The following is a 22700-nucleotide window of genomic DNA, read 5'->3' on the forward strand; positions in this document are numbered from 1 at the left end:
ACAGATTTCAGACAATTCAGTATTTAGTTATTTTATTATTATTCAACTGGCAGAGGTGGTTTAACATAGTGAGCAGTTAAAGTCCAGCAGGTCCACAGCAGCAAGCGGTCTGCAACAACGGACTGTGCAATAAGGGGAAAAGATTGTACATCACAAATAAATGAAACAGCGTCCTCGTGTACAGAACAGTTTACATTTTCATCTACAAAAATGTAAGACTGAAAGATGGAAGTCTCAACTTGTCATAAGATTTCTTTAAAGCTTTGCTGATGAGACGTTAATGTGAAACAGTGAAGTCAAAAACCCTGTGTTTCTCAAAGATGATCATGGCCTACTTGTGCATCTGTATGGGACACCAAAGGGGAATGACAAACTTAGTATTTCAAGTGCTGTGGGATTGAAAGCTTGCTGTCTAACAGCGCACATGCATTGACATGGTAAGTGTCTTTTCTTGAATTTCTAAACTTTTAAAAGAATTGCCTAATGAGAAAAGTAGAAAAATGAAATAGGTTGCAAACTTTTCTGCAGTCACATTTTAACTGAAGCGTCAGAGAGACGAACAAAGGGCTCATGGATGCGTAAAGATCAGCTCTGAAGCCCCCTGAAATCTCCTGTTTTCAAAGAATCCTGTGGTCTCGTTCCCTGTGCTCTCGAATCTTAGACCCCCGTAGCTATAGGTTGCCCACATCCTCTCACATTAAGACCTCCGCCTCGCAGTTCTCTACTCTTATCTGCATCAAGTAAAAACAATCCACAGACACCAGTCAGGAATTAAGTGTTCATGTTTAAAGTGAACTTTGAGTGGTGGTGTTGATCAGAGCATTGAATGATCAGTTATATTAATGGATGCATCAACGTTATCCAATCAATTAAACCTATTACCTCTAATGTGATATAATGTACATAAGCATCGACCAAAAGCTAAAGCTTAATCCGTCTCTTTAAGCTCTTGTAAAAGACTTTGGCCCTTTAATACTAGGTCTGTTTATGATACGATGATTTATCAATTGATGGACAAATACCTCAGTGGAATAAGTGTTGTTATTGCATTGTGATAGATGTTATTGCAGTTTTATTTGATATTAAAAAAAGAAAAGAGAAAAAATAACAGAGGCTAAGAAAATGACAGAAAATGACCGTTGTGGAAATTGTGTTTTTTCACTTTTTTGAGAAAATGTTTCAATATTTTAGCTTGCAAGTGTGAGAACATGCATTAAATGAAACATACAATAAAATATCATATCCTGTACATTCATTGGAATAATGGCGATTTAACTTATACTTGAAGTAACACATTTGCCTTGATGTTTTCCAAAGTGAGTTCATTCAATGGAGCTACGTGTGTCCGAGCCTTGTGTCTACATGTCACATTACAACTGCCATCACTAAGTGACTTTCATTTTGTCCAGCCTAATGGAAATAATCAAGGGACAGATGTTCTTTTTATGAACAGACAAGACATAAAGTAGTATTGTATTTTAAACCTGAACATATCTTTCATTAACACAGGTATCTAATTGCCAATTAAAGTTTATATTATATTGGAATAAAGTTTTAAATCGACCACTTACCAACTCTTATGTTTTATGTATTTAAAAAATCCCCATCTCATCCGTCATAATGTTTGTGTGTGAAGTAAACAAACGAAAACATTGAGATTGTAGGATCTTCGGGTGAAAAATTGATCCTTTTTCCCCTGGAATTTATTTGCTGAATTCAGTGTATGTATAATTATCATGATTTTTGTTGCAGAAAAGCTTTGGCAGTTTCTCATACACAGAATCTTTTCCTGTTGTGTGTATTTAAACATTTTATGAACTGATAAAGGTAAAACAAACAATGCAGGTAACTGTACACACAAATAAATAGATAACCTCCAGCATTATTGGTCATTGTTGGTTAGAATTTGTATTGTTGATATTGCAAGACTACAGTTAATACCTAGCGTTTATGCTTGATGTGCTCTGTAGTAAATCAAAAAAACGTGACATGTGGGACTCCGCTGAGCTCTAGGTCATGCACCTGGGCAGAGACCACAGCACTGCAAACTTCTGCTCTGTATATAAATTGTTTTGTTGCTTGATAAGAGGTATCATGTCAACTTGAACTTAACTGTAAGTCATGATCACTGAACGCTATGTATCTTTCTCATGTAACAGTTTTTAATTGGTGTGTATCATTTTAAAGTGATTGTGTAAGATAAGCATTTTTTTATTTGCATTTTTCACATTTTAGATGATATCCTTTTAAATAGGTCTATTTTACATACATTTCAAATACCTCTTACTTTTTTAGAAATGTGTGATGGAGAGTGTGTTATTTAGAAATCATTTTGCTCTTGTAGGCCCACGCTGATAGGTCCTTTGTACGTCTCACTGGGGTGTTACCCTGACGACTCAGGGCCCTGTCAGCTCAGATCCTCCCATCATCTCTGACAGATAGATAGCAGGAAAAGAAAGTATCAGCACTGTCCCTTTGCCACCAGTCAAGATACAAACACTCGTACACATGCACACTGGCTACCAGACACAATGATCCCGCTGACATTGCCATGGATGTTGTTGATAGGATCCTTGTCCACTTCAGGTAAGACTATTACATTTCTCTGTTGAAGTTATTTAGTGACATAATAACCATTGTAAGTCAGTCAGAGGCCTGTAGCAGGGGAAAAGTTTTTGTGAACTCACACTGAACGTTGATGTATAATGAAAATTATGATTGTAATTAAACAGCCAAACCAGAGTTGCAGAACGACAATATTTATTCTCGATAGTCCTACAGAGGAGACACAACCTAGAAACCTTTGGTACATTATTACTATTACATCTTCAACAGTCAAACTGCCATCCAAGTACCTATGTCTTTATTTGTCAGAATTATATGTTTAAATTGTTATAAGGTCTTGACACTGTCATGTAATAACACAAATCTTAATTAAAGGTACAGTGAAGATACGTTGTAAGACTTAATGCACAACTTTTTTGTGCTCACAGGTATAGATGAGGGACAGTTTTTTATTTTATTTGTTATTTGCAATTTTTACAAAAGCTCTAAAAGTGAGAAATGAATAGTATTTATGTATAGTGCAGTTTACTAGATAAGAATTTATAATTTAGGTTTTGACAGACAATGAGAGAATTGAGTACGGTACATGTTTTGAAGAACGAAATGTCTACTTTACCCCCGTAACACTGATCCAGAACCTTTTTTCCACTGGAACACTTTAAAGGTCCTCTTACCATTACATATTTCATAAGACTAGTGATGCAACAGCGACCAGTATAGCTATACCTATACTTTTATAAATCCTTGCAACATCACACTGCATAGTAGTTGCGAAATTCCAACTCTGCAGAGTTTCAAACATGCATAAAGGATGTAGTTCATAGTGGATTTAATTTCCATTCTTGAAACACCTTTTACAATATTTGTTGCTTTGAATAAATATCAAATCGCCAAGCATGTTTCTTCTGCCTTAATTGCGGCAGAGTGAATTTGAATGTTGTCGTGAATTTTTATGTGGTGTCAAAAGGTTTGAATGGCCATACACTCTTAACTGGGAGTCAATGTTCGGTGCCTGTTGAAGTCTCACAAAATATCTCTTTTTCTAGTTGGAGGTCAACCCCAAGATCCAAGCCTGATCCTGCAACAAGAAAGCGTTGAAGTTCGTTACCCTAAAAACCTCAGCATAGAGGCTATTGACTGTGACTGCACTGGTGTCAACTGTGACTTTGTCTACTGGTTCCACAGTAATCCCAACCATCAGAAAGTTCAGTTCATTGGCCAATGCAACTCCGCCAACCGTGTTAGCCACGGTGACGGTGTGGATGCAGAACGGTTCAAGATAAGCAAGAAAAGCAGTATGTCCTTTACGCTCCGCATCATCAACATAACCATGGAGGACTCAGGGTTTTATTCGTGTGTTCTGAAGGACAGGAAAAAAAACACGGACATTTGGAAGTCTGGCGTTCTTCTCCTGCCTGGAGGTTTGTATGCTCAACTTACTTTGCAGCAGTTTAAAAAAATGAATTAATTGCTAATCGCTGTCAAAGTTATAGAAACAAAAAAGTGACAGGCGGTTAAATACAGATTAGAAAATGTCAAAGTAAATCAGCATTTACATCTATAGTGGTATAAAATATATCATGAATCTATCATTTGTGCACTAAAAATTAGACATTAGATAACGCAATGTAATGCAAAATATAAATACCTTATGAGGGCGTCCCCAGCTTAAGTTCAGACTTTAACTTACGTCCCTTGTACCATACATAGATCAATAAGAAATGCTACGGGCATCACACAGAACTCTGTTTTTCTACCTTTGTCCCAGGTTAAACTTGTGAAACTCTGCAGTTCATGATTGGTCCTTCTAAACTTGTTGCTTCTGCCACATAGAGTTACTCAATTCCATACAACATTGGAAGCCATGAACACATTGAGAGCTGTTGTTGTTTTGTTTAAAGATGAATAGATGTGGCAGTGCAACATAAATATTACTTTAGATGGATAAATTCTTGTCATTGAGCTAAAAAAAACCCTTGATCCCAATACACTACTGAGCCACTACTGTCAGGCACTATGCATGATGTAATTTTGGAGAGAAGTCGCAGGATGGATCATGGTAAGAATAATGGATGAAGATGGAAACAGAAGAACAAAATAAAGAGCTGGTTTCTCCTACAGGTGTAATTATTACATATCAAGGCTTTATTCAATATCTAACAGCTGCTCTGTCATCACTGGTTTAAATGTTTGTTTGGTCCGTCTTTATCTGACAGTAAACCCTCCGACTGTACCTGAGAAGACAAAGCCCAAACCAACAGTCAGCTCAGCGTGTCACTGCTCTGAGGGGAATTCTTCACAGGGTAAGGGATTTTTTCCCGAAAGGAAAAGGGCACTTATTTGCCCACATTGTTGGGAGTGCATAATTAGTATTTTATGTTGCTGATTATAAATAAGAAAATGACATACTTGTCATGATGTGTAAGTCATTTTTGTCAAATGTAATGGGGTATAAAATATGTATCCTTTATTATCCTTAATTATATACATATATTCTGTTTGTTTCAGATGGCTGCGGCTCCCTGATTCTGTGGCCATTGGTTGGAATTATTGCAACCCTAGCTCTAACCCTCATCTGCGTAATGTACTACTTCAGCCGTGAGTAGTTCTTCAGTTTATACACGCCAAATGATGTGAATTCATGCTAAGAAAGCATCATTTTAAAGCACACAGAGCTAACTGTTGAGCCTTTCAGAGGTGTCGTAGGCCCAACTTGACCAAAACACCACTGTAGAGAGGTGCCTGCTTGATAACACTGTTGATGTTGTGCTCTAGCTGTCCATCTGGTCTTATTGCTTGGTCATGGGGCCATCAGAGGCCACTTGGTAGGTTAGGATTGAATCGGCATTGTCCCGACCTGGAGCTTGCATGTACAGAGTCTATGTTTAAGGTTGCAATACTGTTGGTGGGGTATGTTACTTATCAGAAGGGTCTTACTCAACACTTATCTTTTCATTAGGGCACAAGTTTCTTGTGTTTATTCTAAAATTGTACCAGGTGATGCACGAATGTATTTGCGAAACTATTTTGTAATGTATAAAATATGCATGTTGAGTATCTCTGAGGTGTTTGTTTTGTTTGTTTCATTCTCACTTGTACAGGGCTACCCAAAAAATGTCGGCACCACTTTGTGAAGTAAGTAGATAACAGCAAAATGGTTAAAATAGCTGTGATCTTTGTCTTTCAACCCCATTTTTTCTTGTACAATTATATGTACTGTTATATTTTGATTCATCAATCTTTTTTTTACATTAAGGAAAAGGTAGATGACCCAAAGCACGGCATATTCAACTTGTGTTTGACGCCAGTATGTACTTCATTCATGATTTTTTACATACCTGTATATAAACTGATGACTGTAAACATGTTGCAATATGTGATTAATCCAACATTGCCTTTGTGTTTGCAGGGGACAGTTCTTCTCTTGAGCCGTCATTCAGCGGGGCACGAAAACCATGAAGACAACGTGTCAGTATTTACAGTGAAATGTTCTCTGTCGAAGAAGAGTTTATGATTCTGAACAGAAACAACTAAGTAACATGTTGGGATATTTTTAACGTATGTTACATTTCTTGCAAGACAGTCTTTGAACTCCATCAGCTTCATTTCTGTGTACGTTTAACTTTTCATCTTGTTTCCAATCATCAATAATCATTATCACGATGACATCAGCTTTCATAGGACTGTTTTCTGATATATCGCTTTGAGTTTAGAGTGTTATTCAATTTGCTTTTGGCCCTGCTGTGTATTTATTTGTCTACATGGTTGTCTTTTTCCATCCATCTTGATGAAAATAGCTCTTTTAAAAATGTTTTTTTTTGTGAGCATGTTTTTTTATGTCAATAAAATTGTCTTTATTTCATTCTTTTTAAGTGGCAAACCTTTTAATTGAATTTATGATTCAAATCAGCCGGTTACAGATGAATTTATAACAGCTTCACAGTGTTCATGGTACATACAGTAGAGAATCAAGAAGTCTGAAATCCCCTTTAAATTATTGTTGCATAGGGGTTGACTCCTTAACCAAGGATACTTTTGAGATAGCAAAACATGGTTGAAACTTTGAAATCACTGTAGGTTTATCCAATTAAAGGTGTGGATTGTGTCCAGTTACAGTGAAGATTTTCATGTTTAAACATATGTTTTGTGTTGTTTATAAAGTTTTTGCATGTGTGGGAAAGAAAAGAGAGGTTTGGAAGTGGGCGTTTTACATCCATTGTCACTATTGCGCTTTGCGGAAGTTGAATGTGTTAGTTGAAGTTCTTCATGGAACTTTTGATGTGCCCCTTTGCATCACATTCACTTTCTGTTGAACAGCCTCGGATAATGTGCCAACAATATATGTAATAAATATTTATATTTTCAAATGACAGGATGTAACACCTTTCATAGATAGTTGTGTATCTCTTGCTCCCTGTCTGTCTCTCTTTCTCGCTCTCACATGAACACCTGTGTGATGAGGATGGTAAAGAAGCGACTCGGTTAGTGGTTGTTCAGGTCTTAACAAGTGCGAGCGACTCTTTCCTGTGTTCTGTTGGGAGAAGAGAGACAGAGCCATGTTCACTAAGATGCTATCACTTAACTTAACTTTGAGTGCTTCATCTAGTCTCTAAAACAAAAAGACCACAAATATACCACAGACCGAACCACAAGCACTCGCAGAGGAACACAAGGAGTGAAAGAAATATGTTAGTTTGAAATGAAATTACAGTTAAAAAAAGAAATTCTGAAAAAATTATACTAAAAAGAATATTCGTGTTGGAAGCTGTTTTATTGTTATTGATGCATGACATTATACAATGGAGTTTACAAGGACATAACTAATGAACAAGAACTCAGATAAGTAAATTCATTTTATGGCATCTTTGAACACAACACAGGTTAATTGATATTAAAAAAGTAAGAATCAGAAAACCTGAAATAAGTGCTTATTTAACAATCTCCTTTAAAAAAACGTTACATATGTGTTCAACATGAACAGACAATGAAGCAACAAGACAAAGATTACTTTCAACTTCCACTTTTGAAACTGAGCTCCACTCACGGTTGGACAAAGACATTTCATACAGTTGGCCCTCACATGAACAAGAACAAAGAAACACTTTGACACAGAACAGGCAAGAAAAGAAAACTGCACATTGTCAAATTTATGCACAGAATTGTTTCTATTGCTGTTGTAGGGCACTTGGGCGAAGTAAATTATAAACTGCATTTTCTGTTGTGTAAGGAAACAATAAATTCTATGTTCCTAAATGAGAACCGTTTGAAGTGATAGATACATGAGATGTCAAAGTCAAGGTGTCTTTGTTTGTCTCTTTGGGGAGAAATTTGTCTTGGATATAGGCAAAAACTTGCTGCAGACAATATAATGAATAAATAAAAACACATAATACAATATGCAAAACATCAGATTATCCCGTTACCAATTGTCCAATTGGTCTGTTACGACCCGGCTCGTGGAGGGAAAGAGAAGCAACATAAAACCAGACGTTTTTGGTAAATAAAAGTTATTTATTATAACAGAATTGTGAAACGTAAAAAGTTAGGCAAACTGAAAGGGCCAACAAGTGCTGTTCAAATCCAAAACAAAATAAAACAGAAGATTTCTAAATAAATGTTTTACATACTAAATCTAAGTAGTGAAATAAATGAAAATAAAACCTAACTACACTAACTAACCAAATCGAACAACAAACAAACAGCACCCCTAAACCTACTGTTTCTAAACAAATACAAAACCTAATGTGAGTGAGTGTCAACAAAAATACTAATACCTGACCCAGCCGAACATCGAAACGAAAGCCTCATAGAACAAAAGACAATAGACAATAAATTCTTTAAAGAAACATTAACACACAGTTACAGTTTCATCACAAAAAAATAGAAACGTTTATACTGAGAACACAAAGATAGACAATTATAGAAGTAAGCTCTGTAGATCATTTATGACTGCCACATGTTGCACTTTTTTCTGATAAATCTAAAACACGATACAATTGTGTAATTACTGTTTTAGTCAAATTTAATTTAATAAATTGAAACAATGAAATAAACACTGTTTACGTAGTTATATTAAAATTAATGTCTTGCCACTTTCACTTCTGTCACCGTATCAAATGAATATAATTCTGTTATTCTCTGAGAAATATACTTGAAATGCAAACAAGAACAACATGTGGCAGACACAACATTATGGTATGATTTTCCATTAAACTAAGCATTGGTATTTGTATTTTCTGTAATACAATACAGAATAAGGGCATAGAGTGATTGTTTACAATCAATGAAGCTTTATTTATATTGCACCTCAATACAAAATTAAAGGCATTTGCTTTACAGTGATGTAAAGGTGACTATGTGACTGTAGGTAACTATGACTCTCGGCTGTTTGGTGAAATCCTGCAAGCAAAGTACTTGAAATATTTCCGCACATTTGTTCCTTTGTCTGAGCCAAAATCAATAAATATAGGCAGTAAATATACATTAAGGTCATATCTGTCATACACTCTCTAATTTAGATATCAAAGAGACAGGCTGGTCAGAGAGCCTATGATGAGTATTGTGTACATTAACATAGGATAGATTGGTGAATTACTTTTTCCCTAACACATGACTTTGTTTGCCAATTCCATGTCACAATAAGCATAATATAAAACATATAGCAATAGACATGTTTAATGATCTAATTATAAGCTAAAAAGAAAAGTTTGTATCCGAATCTTTTAAAAACTCTCAATTTCTACTTACTCCTCCTGTTGCTCTTCATTTTTGTTTCACAACATCATATCCCATAATGCCTAGAACTGCCAATACAGAGAAAAAAAGCCGAGATTGATTTGCCGACTGAAGTGATAAAGAAAATAAACTTATAATGTTCATTTACTGGTTCAGATGTTGCTGCTATTTCCGAATGTAAAGATCTCTCAAATGATTCATATCAATTTCAAAATACCGAAAAGGGTGCTCTCTTTCTCACTGGCTTTCCCTGGGCACCCACTTCATGTACAAAGCACACTCACACACACACACCAATGCAAGTTTCGGGTTGGAGACCCCCAGTGTGACTAATAGGGAAGCCTATGCAGGTGTGTTTGAAAATGACTACACTCTGAAACAGAGCAATGGAAGGTGAAGTGGGCTAACTGAGAACGCTTTGACTGTGGCTTCCTTCTAAAACGACAGAATCCCCAGCTCGCTCAAAACAAATTCAACCAAAATCTGGTTTCCGTTAGGGTTTCATTTTGAATTAAATGTAATTACAGTAATTTATGGAAACCTTTATTTAAAAAATCCTGTCAGTCATATGTCTGAATTCTGGCTAAATATGTGACAGGAGAAAAAAAAACATTTGTATTGAAGTACAGGTATATGACACCTCTGCTACTCCTCTTGATTCTTTGTTTCTTTCCTCCCACCACTGGAACCAATAATCACCCACTAGAGAGTAAAATGTCAGCGCTTGCTGCCCATAACTAAATCGGTGTGCTTACTTTCCATCACTGTGCAGGAAATAAGACCACTGCTAGCTGTAACATATAAGCTGTTACCCTCACAGTTTCACTTTCATAAAACAGTTGAGCTTTCACATGCAGAGACAGGTGACATAATGCTATATTATAGCTGGTATAATCTATGTCCCTTGATTTAACTTATTAAGTCTCTGTTGCGCGAGCATTTCATTTGCCTGTCAAGTACAACTGTAAATGGGCCATAAGCAATCTGCCAAAACATTTGAAGTTGTCTGACAACAGCTAATTATAAGGTAGTCAGTTAATGAAATTATGTTAAAGTAAAATCAACCAAGTCATAGTTCTCCACAAATTCGGAGTTTCAGCTGTTGTTCTTCATCAGACTTGTGATCTTGGGTGTATTGAATTTCCGCTCATCAATCGCAGAGCTTCAAGTCCAACTTTTGCTGCCACCTAGCAGTGATATTTGTTTTCTCTATTTCATACATGTAATGCTATTTTGATTTTGTATAAATCAGGCATACTGTTTCTGAGTTTCATGAGCCAAAGCGACAAGTGATAGGTGATAGGTCACAGTGAATGGTCAGGCTCCGGAACAGCTTCTACCACAGCGCCTTAAAACAACACCACAACTTCCACTGACTCTCTGCACGATAGAAGCTCCATCCCCCCTCCACCAAACACTGACACTCTGCAAATACCCACAACTAAGTGCAATTTAGCATTTTCAAGTTTGTGTATATAATTTTGCATACTGTCTGATATTTTGCATTATTATCCACATTCTTATTTGTACATTTTTACAACTTTGTATATTTGTATTCTTTTCTTTTTTTTTAGATTAGGAATCTACAGGCTTGCTCCAACCATATTTCATTGTACTTGTACAGTGACAATAAAGTTATATTATCTCATGTACTCTGTGTAGTTTCTACACTTCCTTCGCAGCTACAGATTCTGCACGGCTGCGTTTCTGTGTCAGTATATGTTAAATGAAATTGGGCTGTCAGATGCTTCAACAATAGGTATATATGTGGGGTGGGCTCCACTTCAAACACCTCACAGACCACGACTGTGCTGCAGGAGGTCTCTGCAACACTTTGCTGCAATGATCTCATTTGATATAGCAGTGAAGAAGTTTACGGCTAGGGCGGGGTTTGATATCGCACTAAACGATCACCCAACAGACTCGAACAAACATCACAAAGTTTCACAAATTTAACAGCTAAAAACGTCAGCAGGATTATAATGGACCAAAACTGGATACAGATTGTGGTGATCCTGATGTTTATTCCGAGTAAGTCGGGCCTACATTTTACTGATACGTCCTTTTATGACCATGCTGAAGTGTAATTTCATGATTTGTTTCTAAGTTGTGCTTCTGGGTTGTGAATGATATTGCTGCTCCCATTTTACCACATCTTTCAGATATTGCTACGGGAGCTGTTGACAAAAGAGTGATAAAAGAGAAGGAGTCAGTTCAAATCAAATGTGGAGTTCAGGGTTTCAGCTCCACTTTCGTCTGGTTCCGAGTGCTGGACACACCTGCTATGGAATTTATTGCATCTTATAACTTAGTTGGTGAGATGAAGTCATCACCTGCCTCCCTCTCCTCCATCTTCAGTCACGAAAAGAGCAAAAGCTATACCCTCACATTGAAATCATTCAACAAAGCTCGGGACGGTGGTATTTACGTCTGTGCCTGTCAGAAAGGTCATGAATTGATGTTTGGCTCAGTAACTCAACTGGTCGGAGGTGAGTATTGTTAAATCATTTGGCATAATGATTGAATATTTATTTTATGTCACACTTCCCCTCACACCTTTATTCTTTCTTAAAAAGAAGAACAAGTCAAAGTCTCAACTAAAGCACCCCTGGAAGACACCAAAACAACTCCATGCACGACTGCCGCGCCATGCGTCTGTAACTACCAAACAGAGAAAGGTAACTAAATCAAATGATTGGTTCGTATCACCTTTATATTTACAGTGAGGAGAAAAAGGTAGTGACCAAACACATTTTTCAGGAACAAGTCCTCTGATGCTTTGCTCTCCCATCATATTGGGTCCACTTGTTGGCAGCTGTGGCCTTCTTCTTCTCCTCCTAATCATCACCACTTTGTACTGCAAGAGTAAGTCATTTCCACAGCTTTACCCTTAAAAGAACTACATTAATAGTTACTGGTACATCCCAAATTGTTGTGACATTGACTCAAGTTTTTCAGCAAATTATTTAACAGGTAGTTTTTCCTTGTCTTAAATTAAAATGTGTTACTTTGCCAAATTTTTGACACCATTTTTTTGTCTTTTTAAAGAGACAAGGACACGGCATTGCCCGCATCATTATAAAAGAAAGTAAGAATTGTGTTTTTCTTTCTTTCGTTTGATCTTATATATGTTTTTGTCACTGTGCCTTATTGTGTGTATGAACTAAGGATTGGTTTGAAATTCAAATGTGACAGTTAGTTCAAGCAAATGATTCTGTACAGTTTTTCTGAAATGAGTACTAGGTAACAAATTTATTTTTGTTAGATTGTTCTAAGGAAATTGTTTAGTGAGGTTTTACTGATTTACCACTCATTGTGGTTCCAAAGACTTCCCATGCCACTGGACAGATAATGCTAAAAGAGAATGATAGAATTATTTTTTATTGATGCTTTTTTTTTTATTGCTTCTTCTTTAGTTTTATTGCATCTGATGATGTCAAATTTATGTAAAAAATAAAAGAAAAAAATCAATCCGCCTGTTTAGTTATTACCACATATTATTAAATTGTAGAATAAATATCCTCATTTGTTGCAACAAGAAAAAAAATACATACATTCAAACGAACAGCAAGACCTCAGTTCATCAATCGTGGCTACAGCCCTGTTTCCTTTTTTATTTTCCTTTTGTATTGTATTGTACTGGATGCTCAACATGTAAATTAGCTGTTGATTATTACATTAACAATAACTCTGTATATACCCTCTATATCTTATAGACCAAGGGCGATGCCTCCTGGAAAACAAATGAAGACCAGCAGACAGATATAGTGTGAATGATGCCGTTTCACAGACTTTTCCTTCACACTGGAAGTGTTCTAGTGTTTTTCATTTGTTGCCGAATTTAAAACGTTTGCTGCCGTCTTCAAAGGCTTTTATATGCTTGAGACAGAAGGAAGTAGACACATGGAATCATTTCAAAACAGTTTGTCAACTTCCAGTTGAACTGTTTGTTTGCTTTATTGTGATGGCTGATAAATCTGTGCCGCTATATTCCAATTGAACTCTTTTAGTGAAAGTGTCCGTTCATTCAAGCATCGAAAATGCTAATAGTAATAGAAACTGCAGAGGGACTGAAAAATTTCCATGACAGTATTCTGATCCAAGTTCCTTCTTGACAATTTTAACAGTTTTTAGTTTAGCATATATTTTATTCATAATAAAGATAAATACGAATTCAATGCATCAGACTGTTTACTTGATCATAAATAATTTCCTGATGATTTTTGATCTACTTTTCTAATTTTCTTTTTTGTAATTTAAGCAAATAGTTCACTTGCCTTTCGCTTGAATTATTTCATTTTATATTTGTAACTGTTTGCTCTCAATAAATGTGATTAAATGATGTTGGGCTCCAAAGTTACTTGAGATCTTAAATGGAATTGTATTTTTTGATTTGAGCCATATCAAACATTAAATCTAAATTATTATTCACTGCAACAACATATTTGAAAAGTAATAACTAACACTTGTGGGTTTCTTTAAGTTGGACATAGAATTTGGAATTCTTTCACTTTTATTTAATTTAAAAAAAAAATAGAAACACAAATCACACTATCGTACCTTGTTTTCTTGTTTTGGGTTTTTTTACACTCACTAAACCCAGTATCTCTTTTGGGCACAGAAATATACGTATAAGTAGAAGACAATCGTTTTGTTGAAAGCTCATTCTCAGTCAGAAGGAAGTGAGCTGTTTGAGCCGTATGCAGGATGAAAAAAAAACAAAGACATGAGACAAATGTTCTCGTAATCATTCCAATTTTCGCCACCTTTAAGAAAACAAGCGCTTCGATTGATTATCTGCAGGATTCAGCATTTTTATACTTTCAAAAACTCAAGAAGCAGATCAGTTGTTTTTTTCAAACAAATCACAGAATTAAAAAAAACAAAAAAACACCTTCATTTTTAGATTGTTTTTATTTCATGAACTCTTTTATTTAATTACTATTCCCATATCTAAAATATCTCACATCTTTCGACTCACACACCCACACAAAACTTTGACACGAAGTCTTTTTTTTTTTTAAAGTAATATTTTTAAGTTTACATTTGAAAGTCCTTTTGTAAAGTATACAGTGTTCATGTAAAGCAAATCTATTTTCTTTTTATTACAATATGCAAACAAGGGCAGTTTACAAAGTTTTTACCACCTCAGTTCACTAAGTGCACTTTTGGACAGCAGCAATTTTATTTTTCTACAAGGCCAAATACATACAAAAGTCCCTCAGAAAGGCATTTGCAAAGAGCTCTTGAATACAGATTAAAGCAGAACACCTCCTTTAAATCCTCCACATTTAAAATCGTAAACTACGTGTTGTCCAAAATAAAAGCAAACTAAGCTGTACACTAGTGTCTCATTGGCATCTTACCACATTATGAAAGAAAAGGTGGCTTTTCTTTTTTTTTTCTTTTTTTTTCACCAAGATTGCACAAACATCCCGATACTTAACACCCACTCTGCTGCTCACACAAAAGCTGACAGTCACAACTTTTACAACCAAGGTTACAACACCACCAGGCTTAGATACGGTCTGTTGTCACACAAACAGCTAAAGCGTAGGTATGTTGTCATATAAGATATCATTACAAAAAATTGAGACTGTCAGCTAGGGGGTTACGCAGAGCTCTGATGAGCATCTCCTTCCTTCCCTCAGCACGCTCAATACACCAACCAACAAATGTGTCTGTCCCCGCAGTTTCATTCCTTTCACAAGCTAATCAACACTCATTCGTCACCGTCCATCTTGTTTTAAAATTATTCTTGTCACTTTCTCTAGCCACAAACCACCTTAAATACAAATTAAACCAAGCAAAATAGGCAACACACTCAGATGTGCTTTTCTGTGTGTGTGTGTGTGTGTGTCTGTGTGTGTGTGTCTGTGTGTCTGTGTGTATGCACTGTATGTCTGAGTCAGTGTGTACTTGTGCTGCGAATGTTATGGATATGTGTAGGTTTTTCTTTCATCCAGTAAGCTTTCTTGACGTTTTAGAAAAATAGAAACATTATCCAGGGAGCAGCTCCCTCGTGCGTCCCTTTGGCCTTGAGGACAGTTTTGCCGACAAACTGCAAGCAAATGACACATTAAGCTGTGAGTGGAAAACCGAGTGCTTTCTCCTCCTGATGTGAAGCATATTGTATCTTTTAATTGATCAGAATTGTGCAAAAACAAACCTTCCAAAATGGTCTATCTTTTGCCTCCTTTCTTCGTAGATGTCGGCACAACGTCTGAGCTTGGCTGAGCGGGTAACTGCTCCGTGGCAGACGGATCCTCTGCATGGTGTTTCTGAAATGCAGAGCAAATTTCAAAGAAAGAAGTACAAAGAATACAAAAATGCAAAATCACCACCTTTACATTTAGTGTTTATATAGATTTACTTCAAATTATTTATACAAATCAAAGAAGCAGAAGTTGAAGAGTGCATCACATGCAGCTTCATGCAGGCTCTACCAATGGAGACATTTTTTATTTTATTTTCAATCATAAGCACATTTCATTTATTTATACTTCATTATTGTGCATATCTGATTGATTGAGGTCTTCATGCAGCAGGCAGTTTGCTTACTTTAGACCTTGACTTTGACTTGCTCTTTCCCTGTAACAAATTTGACATTCTGGTTAGGATCAACATTAGATTTGTGATCCATAAGGGGGTGACCAAAGACACAGTAAATGTTTGTCAGCAACCAACAGAGGGAGCCATCTACTGTTACAACAGAACAAACACATCATCTACCTCATAAAGGCTATGGGGCCTTTCTAAAACCGGTATTTCCACATTCACACTGTGGCTCAGAGGGAATTCCACTTGATGTTACGCCCACAAATGAATGAAGTGAACCTTTGATAGAGTGGCGAGCATAAATACAATACAGAGATTTGGCATGATATAACCTTATTTCCATGGAAACAGGCACTTTATGTCACCACGATTTCATGTCATTAAAAGGACAAGTTGTCTACATGAGTACCGATAGGCTGACTCATTAAAACCACTCCACTATATGAGAAAAATCTCCCCACGTTTCATTTCCCTTTGGGGCATGTCACATTAACAATAATGAATAGTGTTACACATCATCAGTAAAGTCATCATCGGTTTAACAGTCCACTTTAAATCCACAGCCAGAGGTTTCAGACAGCAGTCAATATGACCATCCATGTGGAAATATGTAAAGGAGAGTGTGTAACGAGTGGTTTGAGAAAGACATATGAAGTGGAGTTAACTAACAGTACAGTTTTAGATCAGTTTAGCTTTCTAAGGTGGTCATTTAAAGGTGGCTCTGTACTTTTCTGACTTCTGTAAGAGGAATGTTAGACTTAAAGGAGCAATATGAAACTGACGCCTGTCTCCACCTCCCTAGAGTCAATTCACACACTGGTTACCTTGTTGAAAACATGAAAAAAAGTGTTAAGCCAGCTCTGCATCAGCTGGCTAAACACTTTTAGCCAACTGATGCGCTACATCAGTCTTGAAACCTCTCTCTAGAGAAACAAACCTCTCTCTAAAAACATTTGCAATATTTATCCTGGTTTAACTGTGTTTTTGCTTCTTAGGTCAGGCAGAATCAGAACTGGTTAGCTTGCCCACTTTCATCGCTGCAATACCAGTTGGTCTGGCAAACCAAGAGGTGCAAAATGACCTTCTTTTGTTAAAACAAATACAGAACATTCTGGACCGGTATCGAAATTCTGGCTACTGTTGTTGACAGCGAACTCAGCACTTCAACATAGCATGTTTCCTCAATGTTTAATGATATAGTAAGGTCATACATATTGTACCTAACATGAAAACGGTTCACTCGAAGTCTTTTTACAAACTGTACATTCAGAACTAGTTAATATATTGGTTTTGACTCAACAGTCTGTTGAGTTTTACTAAAAAGGCCTTTCAGTATGTTAAGAGATGATCAGAGGTTATTGCAGAAGGTAAACAAATTGATTAGAAAACTTCTGAGACATGTTTTGCATTGATTGTAGGCAAAACACTGTCATTGGTTATGATTAATTATCTGCTGTATAATTTAGAACATTCAGTAATACACTTGCCCACCAATGGAGCAACTGGTACATCCTGATCTGGCACAGATCTTTTTACCTTTGGTTTTTCTGTTTTAGGTTTGAACTCTGCGCTGTCTGGGAGTAGAGTGCTCGCCATCGAGTCCAGGACAGGACCGGGCATAGGCTGGAAAACAAAATCAAGATTAATGTAATAAATAAATGAAAAACAGCTGAATAAAATGTGATCAATTTCTAATATACTGATATTTTTGCCAGCTTAAGAATATTCTTTTTCATTTAATTTCTGTTTTACCTCCAGGAGTACTGGTTCAGGTTTATATTCCAAAGTTTTTTCAGCTGCTTGACAAGAAACCGGTTCCATGGGCCGACGAATTGGAGTGAAGTCACTGGAGAGCAGGTCCAGAGCTGTTTTATCATCCATAGTCTTCTAAAGAGCAGAGGGTGACAGGATTATACTCTCTGCATGTTGCACATATACAGTAGATTATCTGACAATGTTCACATATATATTGTGTGAGAATGTGTGTGCATGTTTGCATCTTTACCTCCTTGGGTGCTGCAGCTGCCTTTGCCTTATGTTCTGCCATTTTCTTTGAAATTAAATTGAACACAATTAGACACATTGTTACATGAATACTACAAACAACCGTGTCCCCACAATATGTGTCACGGTTGTTTGTGCATGAAATTTTCTTATTGAAACAAAAATGATAAAATCCATTAAAATCACTCAGCAGCAGATAAAGATTTCTGTTTACCTTCAGATCTTCCTCGGTGGGTCTATACTCTGGTGGCAGCGAGTCATCTCTCTCTCCCATCTTAATCAACCTTTCTTCAACAGCCTTTTTCTCCTGTAACATCCAAACACATCAAGACAGTTCAAGTGACCGGTGAACTTTTTGTGCAAGTACTCGGAAACTGAAAATGTAACAAGAAGAACACAGTGATTACATCAACAATGTCTTTGACAGGAACGGGAGCGGGCTGGGGGGCAGGTTGGATATCCTTCAAGGTGTCTGACAGAGCGTCCAGGGCATTGTCTGCTCCAGCTAGCAGCTGTATGCACAAATGGAGATGGATAGTCAGTGCATTGGCATGTGCGTGAAACGTGTTTATTTGCTTAAGACATAAATTGTACGTGTGTGTTTACCTGTGGGTCTGCTTCTGTGGGAACACAAACTGAAGACTTCACAGCTTTAGCAGCAGTGGGGGTAACAAAGTCTCCTGCCAATGCATCCAGAGCAAAGTCTGCAGAGGGCTAAGAAAGGGAAAGGATACAGATTATTAAATATGCTTAGGTTTTTCATTATAAGTGCGTCTATTTTCCATTGCAGTATATCTGGGTGTGTGTCACTGAAAGCTACAGTCAGCAGTGATGGATCGACAGTGTACCTGTGCAGGAGGAGCTGAGGGAGTGGCAACAGGAGCCTGGACAGTAGGAGCTGCTGAAGAAGAAACAAAGTCTCCACACAAAATGTCCAGAGCTTTTCCAGTGCCCATGGTCGGCTGCAGGAGGAAGAGAGGAGTTGAAATGTTAACAAACTATTTTTTCCCCTAATTGGACTGTGTTTTATATGAAATATGGTTAGGATTTATGTAAAGGATATTTCATAATATGACAAAAAGTGATCGCTCATGATGAATGTCAGTGTTTCATCCCACTTATAGAGAGCAAAAACATGCATGCATAAACTTCATCAAGTTGGTCTGATGTAAGAGGAGATCAGGGTTAGAAAAACAGACCTACACGAGGATACTAAACACAGCTTTATTAGCCAACGAGTGTTAAGATTCTGTGCTGATTGACTGGCCACAGTCTTCACCCAGATCTTATACTGAACTCTGAAACTGTGTGAAGTGCCCTTCTGCTTCAAATCCTCTATCACAGGACTAAAAGATTACAGGCCGATCAGCCAGTATGGTCATGAAGTTGTAACAGAGACTGCTGTTGGGCCATCTGAAGGACATCAGTTGGACCCACTGCAGTTTTTCTACTGGGAAAACTGGTGAGTGGATATACAGTCCGTGTTGGACTGCACTACATCGACTCACATGCAGCACCCAGGCTATAAGCACTGGCGCCCCCCAGGGGTGTGTTCTCTCCCCACACTTCTTCTCCCTCAACACAAATAATAAATCCCCGGTGAACCCTCCTGTTAATCTCAACCTATACATACTGATTTAATGTAAATACTATCTACCACTTGTAAATTAACCCGTCTGTTACATTATTACTAAATTTATAATCATGCTAACTTTAGCATTCTTTGCACTCCTTATCTCTGAACTATTGTCTTAAGTAGGCTTGAACATATTCTTTGATATTCTTTGTATCTGTAAACATATCTAGCCAATAAAGCTGATTGCTGATTCTGAATGTGCCCCAGTCTCACCTCAGGTTTGGGAGCAGGCAGCTTTTCTAGTTCCTCCCTGTTAAACCTGTAGTCTGGATGAATGGAGTCCTCCCTCTCTCCTACAAGCACTCCTTTCTCCTTCTTGCGTTTGTCCTCCTGTGATGTGAGGAAGAAAGAAGATGAAAGTAGGAACACTATTGCTAGTGTTAGAACACACGTCAGAATAACATGAGGGGGGGGGGGGGGGGGGGGGGGGGGGGGGGGTTGTGCTGAGCCAGTTTTACTACAATATTTATTTAAGCAAAAGAAGAACGATGTGTGTTTTGTGATTGATATGTGTGTTACATACCGAAACCATGTCCTCAGGTCGGACTTCGGGGAGTTCAGGTTTGGGTTTGTCAGCTGGCAACGAGCTACCAAGAGCACTCAGAGCATCCAGAGACATAGGGTCAGCCTGGGCAGAGGCAGATGTTATTTTACCAACATAGTTTGCTCGTCTTGAAAAATGTCATACAAGTAGAAAGAAGGTAAAAGGAAACAGCTCTGCAGGTCATTGTGTATACTCATGGTTACCTTGTCAGTTTTTGATTTTGTTTGTTAAGGTTGAAGGACAAGTTTTAGTTTAGTTTTCAAATTTCAAATGTAAAAATAAAAAATAAAAATAAAAAAGGTAATATGGACAAACAATGGATGAGATCATACAAAACACACTCTCAAATACTTTCTATATAAATGTACATGTCTGAAGAGGAGTGGGAAGTATAAACAGTTAATCCCACCTCTTCTCCATGAATTCATACAATTCTATTACCGTAAATTCCGTACTATTGAGCGCACCTGGATATAAGCCGCACCGGCTAAAAATAAGTAAATAAATGTATTTGTACATATATAAGCCGCACTTGATTATAAGCCGCAGGTGTCCACGCTATAACAAGAGCTATTTACACAGACGTAGGCTACCGGTAACATCCGCAAATACTGTAGCGTCCGTACGGACGTTAAAGGACGACGAGAGCGTTCAAATAATAACTTTTAATAACCCGATCACTGTTGGCCGTGACCACGCCGTTTACAGCAGAGAGCAACACATAACTTGCCGTAACAATCCAACTCTCTCCCCCAGCGTTCTCTCATACAGCCACTCAATACGTTCTCGCTGGTGCATTCACTGACTCTCCACATAATCGGAATTATGAACACATTATCAACTACTGACTTTACAACATGAACCGTTACAATACGAAGCCTAGCCGACGGTGTCTGTAACACGGCTGATGAAAAAGATGACCGTAATATATTTCACAAGAAAAAGTCCATCCATTCACTGCCTCAGAATGACTTCATTACTCACTTCCTCAGTCTCTGTTGTCGCTGTCAGTGTCATCTTAACGTGCAGCAGCTCTATTAGCTTCTTTGACAGCCAGGTCGATCGCCTTTAACTTGAAAGCTGCATCATATGTATTTCTCCGTGTGTTTTCCATCATGAGGGTGCGTGCATGAAGCGCAAAATGACTGATATTAAGATCCGACGTGACGAAGTCAAATGTTTTTGCGGCAGAAGCTCATTGTCCCCCATAAAAAATCCATGCATTAGCCGCACCGGAGTAGAAGCCGCAGTGCTCGAAGTGTGAGAAAAAAGTAGCGGCTTATAGTCCGGAATTTACGGTAAATCTAAGTTTTTTTTTAAATTACGTTTTTATATGAAATATACATTTTACAATATGGTTGTACCGTATTGCTATACATACAGTATATACATGTAGAAAAAATAAGACATTATGTTCAAAGAAATGCAATCACACACACACAGTCACACTTTACCTCTTGTGTCTTCTTAACAGACGGAGGGATGGGAGCCTGGACTCCTGAGGCTTTAGTTGGAGCTACAAAATCTCCAGAGAGGACATCCAGAGTGGACACATTCTCCACTTTTCTCTGTTGATCAAAGACATTAGCTTTCATCCATACAAGTATTTACACTTTAGAGCATTGCTCTAAATATTCTTCCCACTCCTTATCTCTGAACTATTGTCTTAAGTAGGCTTGAACATACTTGTACACACACACACACGCACACACACACGCACGCGCGCGCACACACACACACACACACACACACACACACGTTTAAAAAGGGGGGGGGAGAAGAATAGAGTGCTTAACTTTATGTACTATAATTTTTATCACACTTGCACACTCTATATGTTGGGAAAGAAACTTAAAGTAAAAGACATGGACACAGAAAACATGCGGAGTACCACTCTTTGACACTAAATGTGCACATAGTTATTAAATAAGAAGAACACAAGATGCTGTTTGTCAGGTTTCAGACATCAACAGGTATTCTTTTTCTGTAGCTAACCCATCAGTTCCTGTCCTAACACCAAGGATCTTTGTGTGTCAGAAATGTCACCAAAAAAGTTTAACAGTAAAAAGACATTTTAAACCTAGATTTTAAGACTTAATGTGTCACATATAGAATAGTATTGCACCTGGAGGGAAGGAGCTGCTGAGGGGGTGTCAAAGTCGGCAAGCAAAATGTTCAGAGCCTCGCCTTTACCCATGGTGGGCTGCAGGAGGAGAAATTCGAGAGTTTATATCATAGCTAAAGAAACTTAAGTATAACTTTAAAAACCGGTAAGTTATGTTCCCCAGTCTCACCTCAGGTTTGGGAGCAGGCAGCTTTTCTAGTTCCTCCCTGTTAAACCTGTAGTCTGGATGAATGGAGTCCTCCCTCTCTCCTACAAGCACTCCTTTCTTCTTCTTGTGTTTGTCCTCCTGTGAAAGAACAAAAAGCATAGAACTCAATGTGTGAGATGCTAAAACACAATGCTATTGATATTCCAAAAGGAAGAGTGTGTCTACAAAGTTAAGCTGTAAACGAAGCTGTGGATGTTCCTACCGAGACAATGTCCTCTGGTCTGACTTCGGGGAGTGCAGGTTTTAGTTCGTCTGCTGGCAGCGTATCTACCAGAGCACTGAGGGCATCCAGAGACATCGGAGCAGCCTAGGAAGAGAACAGCAG

The 22700-nt window shown here is 37.6% G+C and overlaps 2 protein-coding genes across 3 annotated transcripts in view; one reads left to right on the top strand and one right to left on the bottom strand.

Annotated features, from left to right (window-relative positions):
* The first annotated feature begins 1261 nt into the window (after nt 1-1261).
* Nucleotides 1262-13642, top strand: LOC306822620 (uncharacterized protein). Of its 2 annotated transcripts, none has more exons than XM_079341738.1 (7): nt 1262-2586; nt 3612-3986; nt 4782-4868; nt 5074-5163; nt 5667-5700; nt 5822-5872; nt 5975-6935. In XM_079341738.1, exons 1-6 carry the CDS (start codon nt 2532-2534, stop codon nt 5829-5831), a joined length of 651 nt encoding a protein of 216 aa, XP_079197864.1. In that variant the 5' UTR covers nt 1262-2531; the 3' UTR covers nt 5832-5872; nt 5975-6935. The 2 variants fall into 2 exon arrangements, with proteins under 2 accessions (XP_079197864.1, XP_079197863.1); XM_079341737.1 differs by lacking the exons at nt 1262-2586; nt 3612-3986; nt 4782-4868; nt 5074-5163; nt 5667-5700 and adding exons at nt 11463-11789; nt 11877-11978; nt 12061-12165; nt 12349-12388; nt 13017-13642 and having other exon boundaries at nt 5975-11331.
* A 553-nt stretch (nt 13643-14195) lies between these two features.
* Nucleotides 14196-22700, bottom strand: part of cast (calpastatin) — a 33940-nt gene continuing 25435 nt past the window's right edge. The window contains 16 exon segments of the mRNA XM_079341734.1: nt 14196-15361; nt 15470-15581; nt 15862-15891; nt 17395-17481; nt 17611-17745; nt 17864-17908; nt 18077-18169; nt 18270-18374; nt 18469-18576; nt 18711-18824; nt 19712-19828; nt 20022-20126; nt 21497-21610; nt 22168-22245; nt 22337-22453; nt 22578-22682. Coding sequence (XP_079197860.1) covers nt 15483-15581; nt 15862-15891; nt 17395-17481; nt 17611-17745; nt 17864-17908; nt 18077-18169; nt 18270-18374; nt 18469-18576; nt 18711-18824; nt 19712-19828; nt 20022-20126; nt 21497-21610; nt 22168-22245; nt 22337-22453; nt 22578-22682 — 1452 coding nt within the window. The 3' untranslated portion in view covers nt 14196-15361; nt 15470-15482.

The sequence above is a fragment of the Symphodus melops genome, assembly GCF_947650265.1.
Source record: "Symphodus melops genome assembly, chromosome: 4".
Lineage (NCBI taxonomy): Eukaryota > Metazoa > Chordata > Actinopteri > Labriformes > Labridae > Symphodus > Symphodus melops.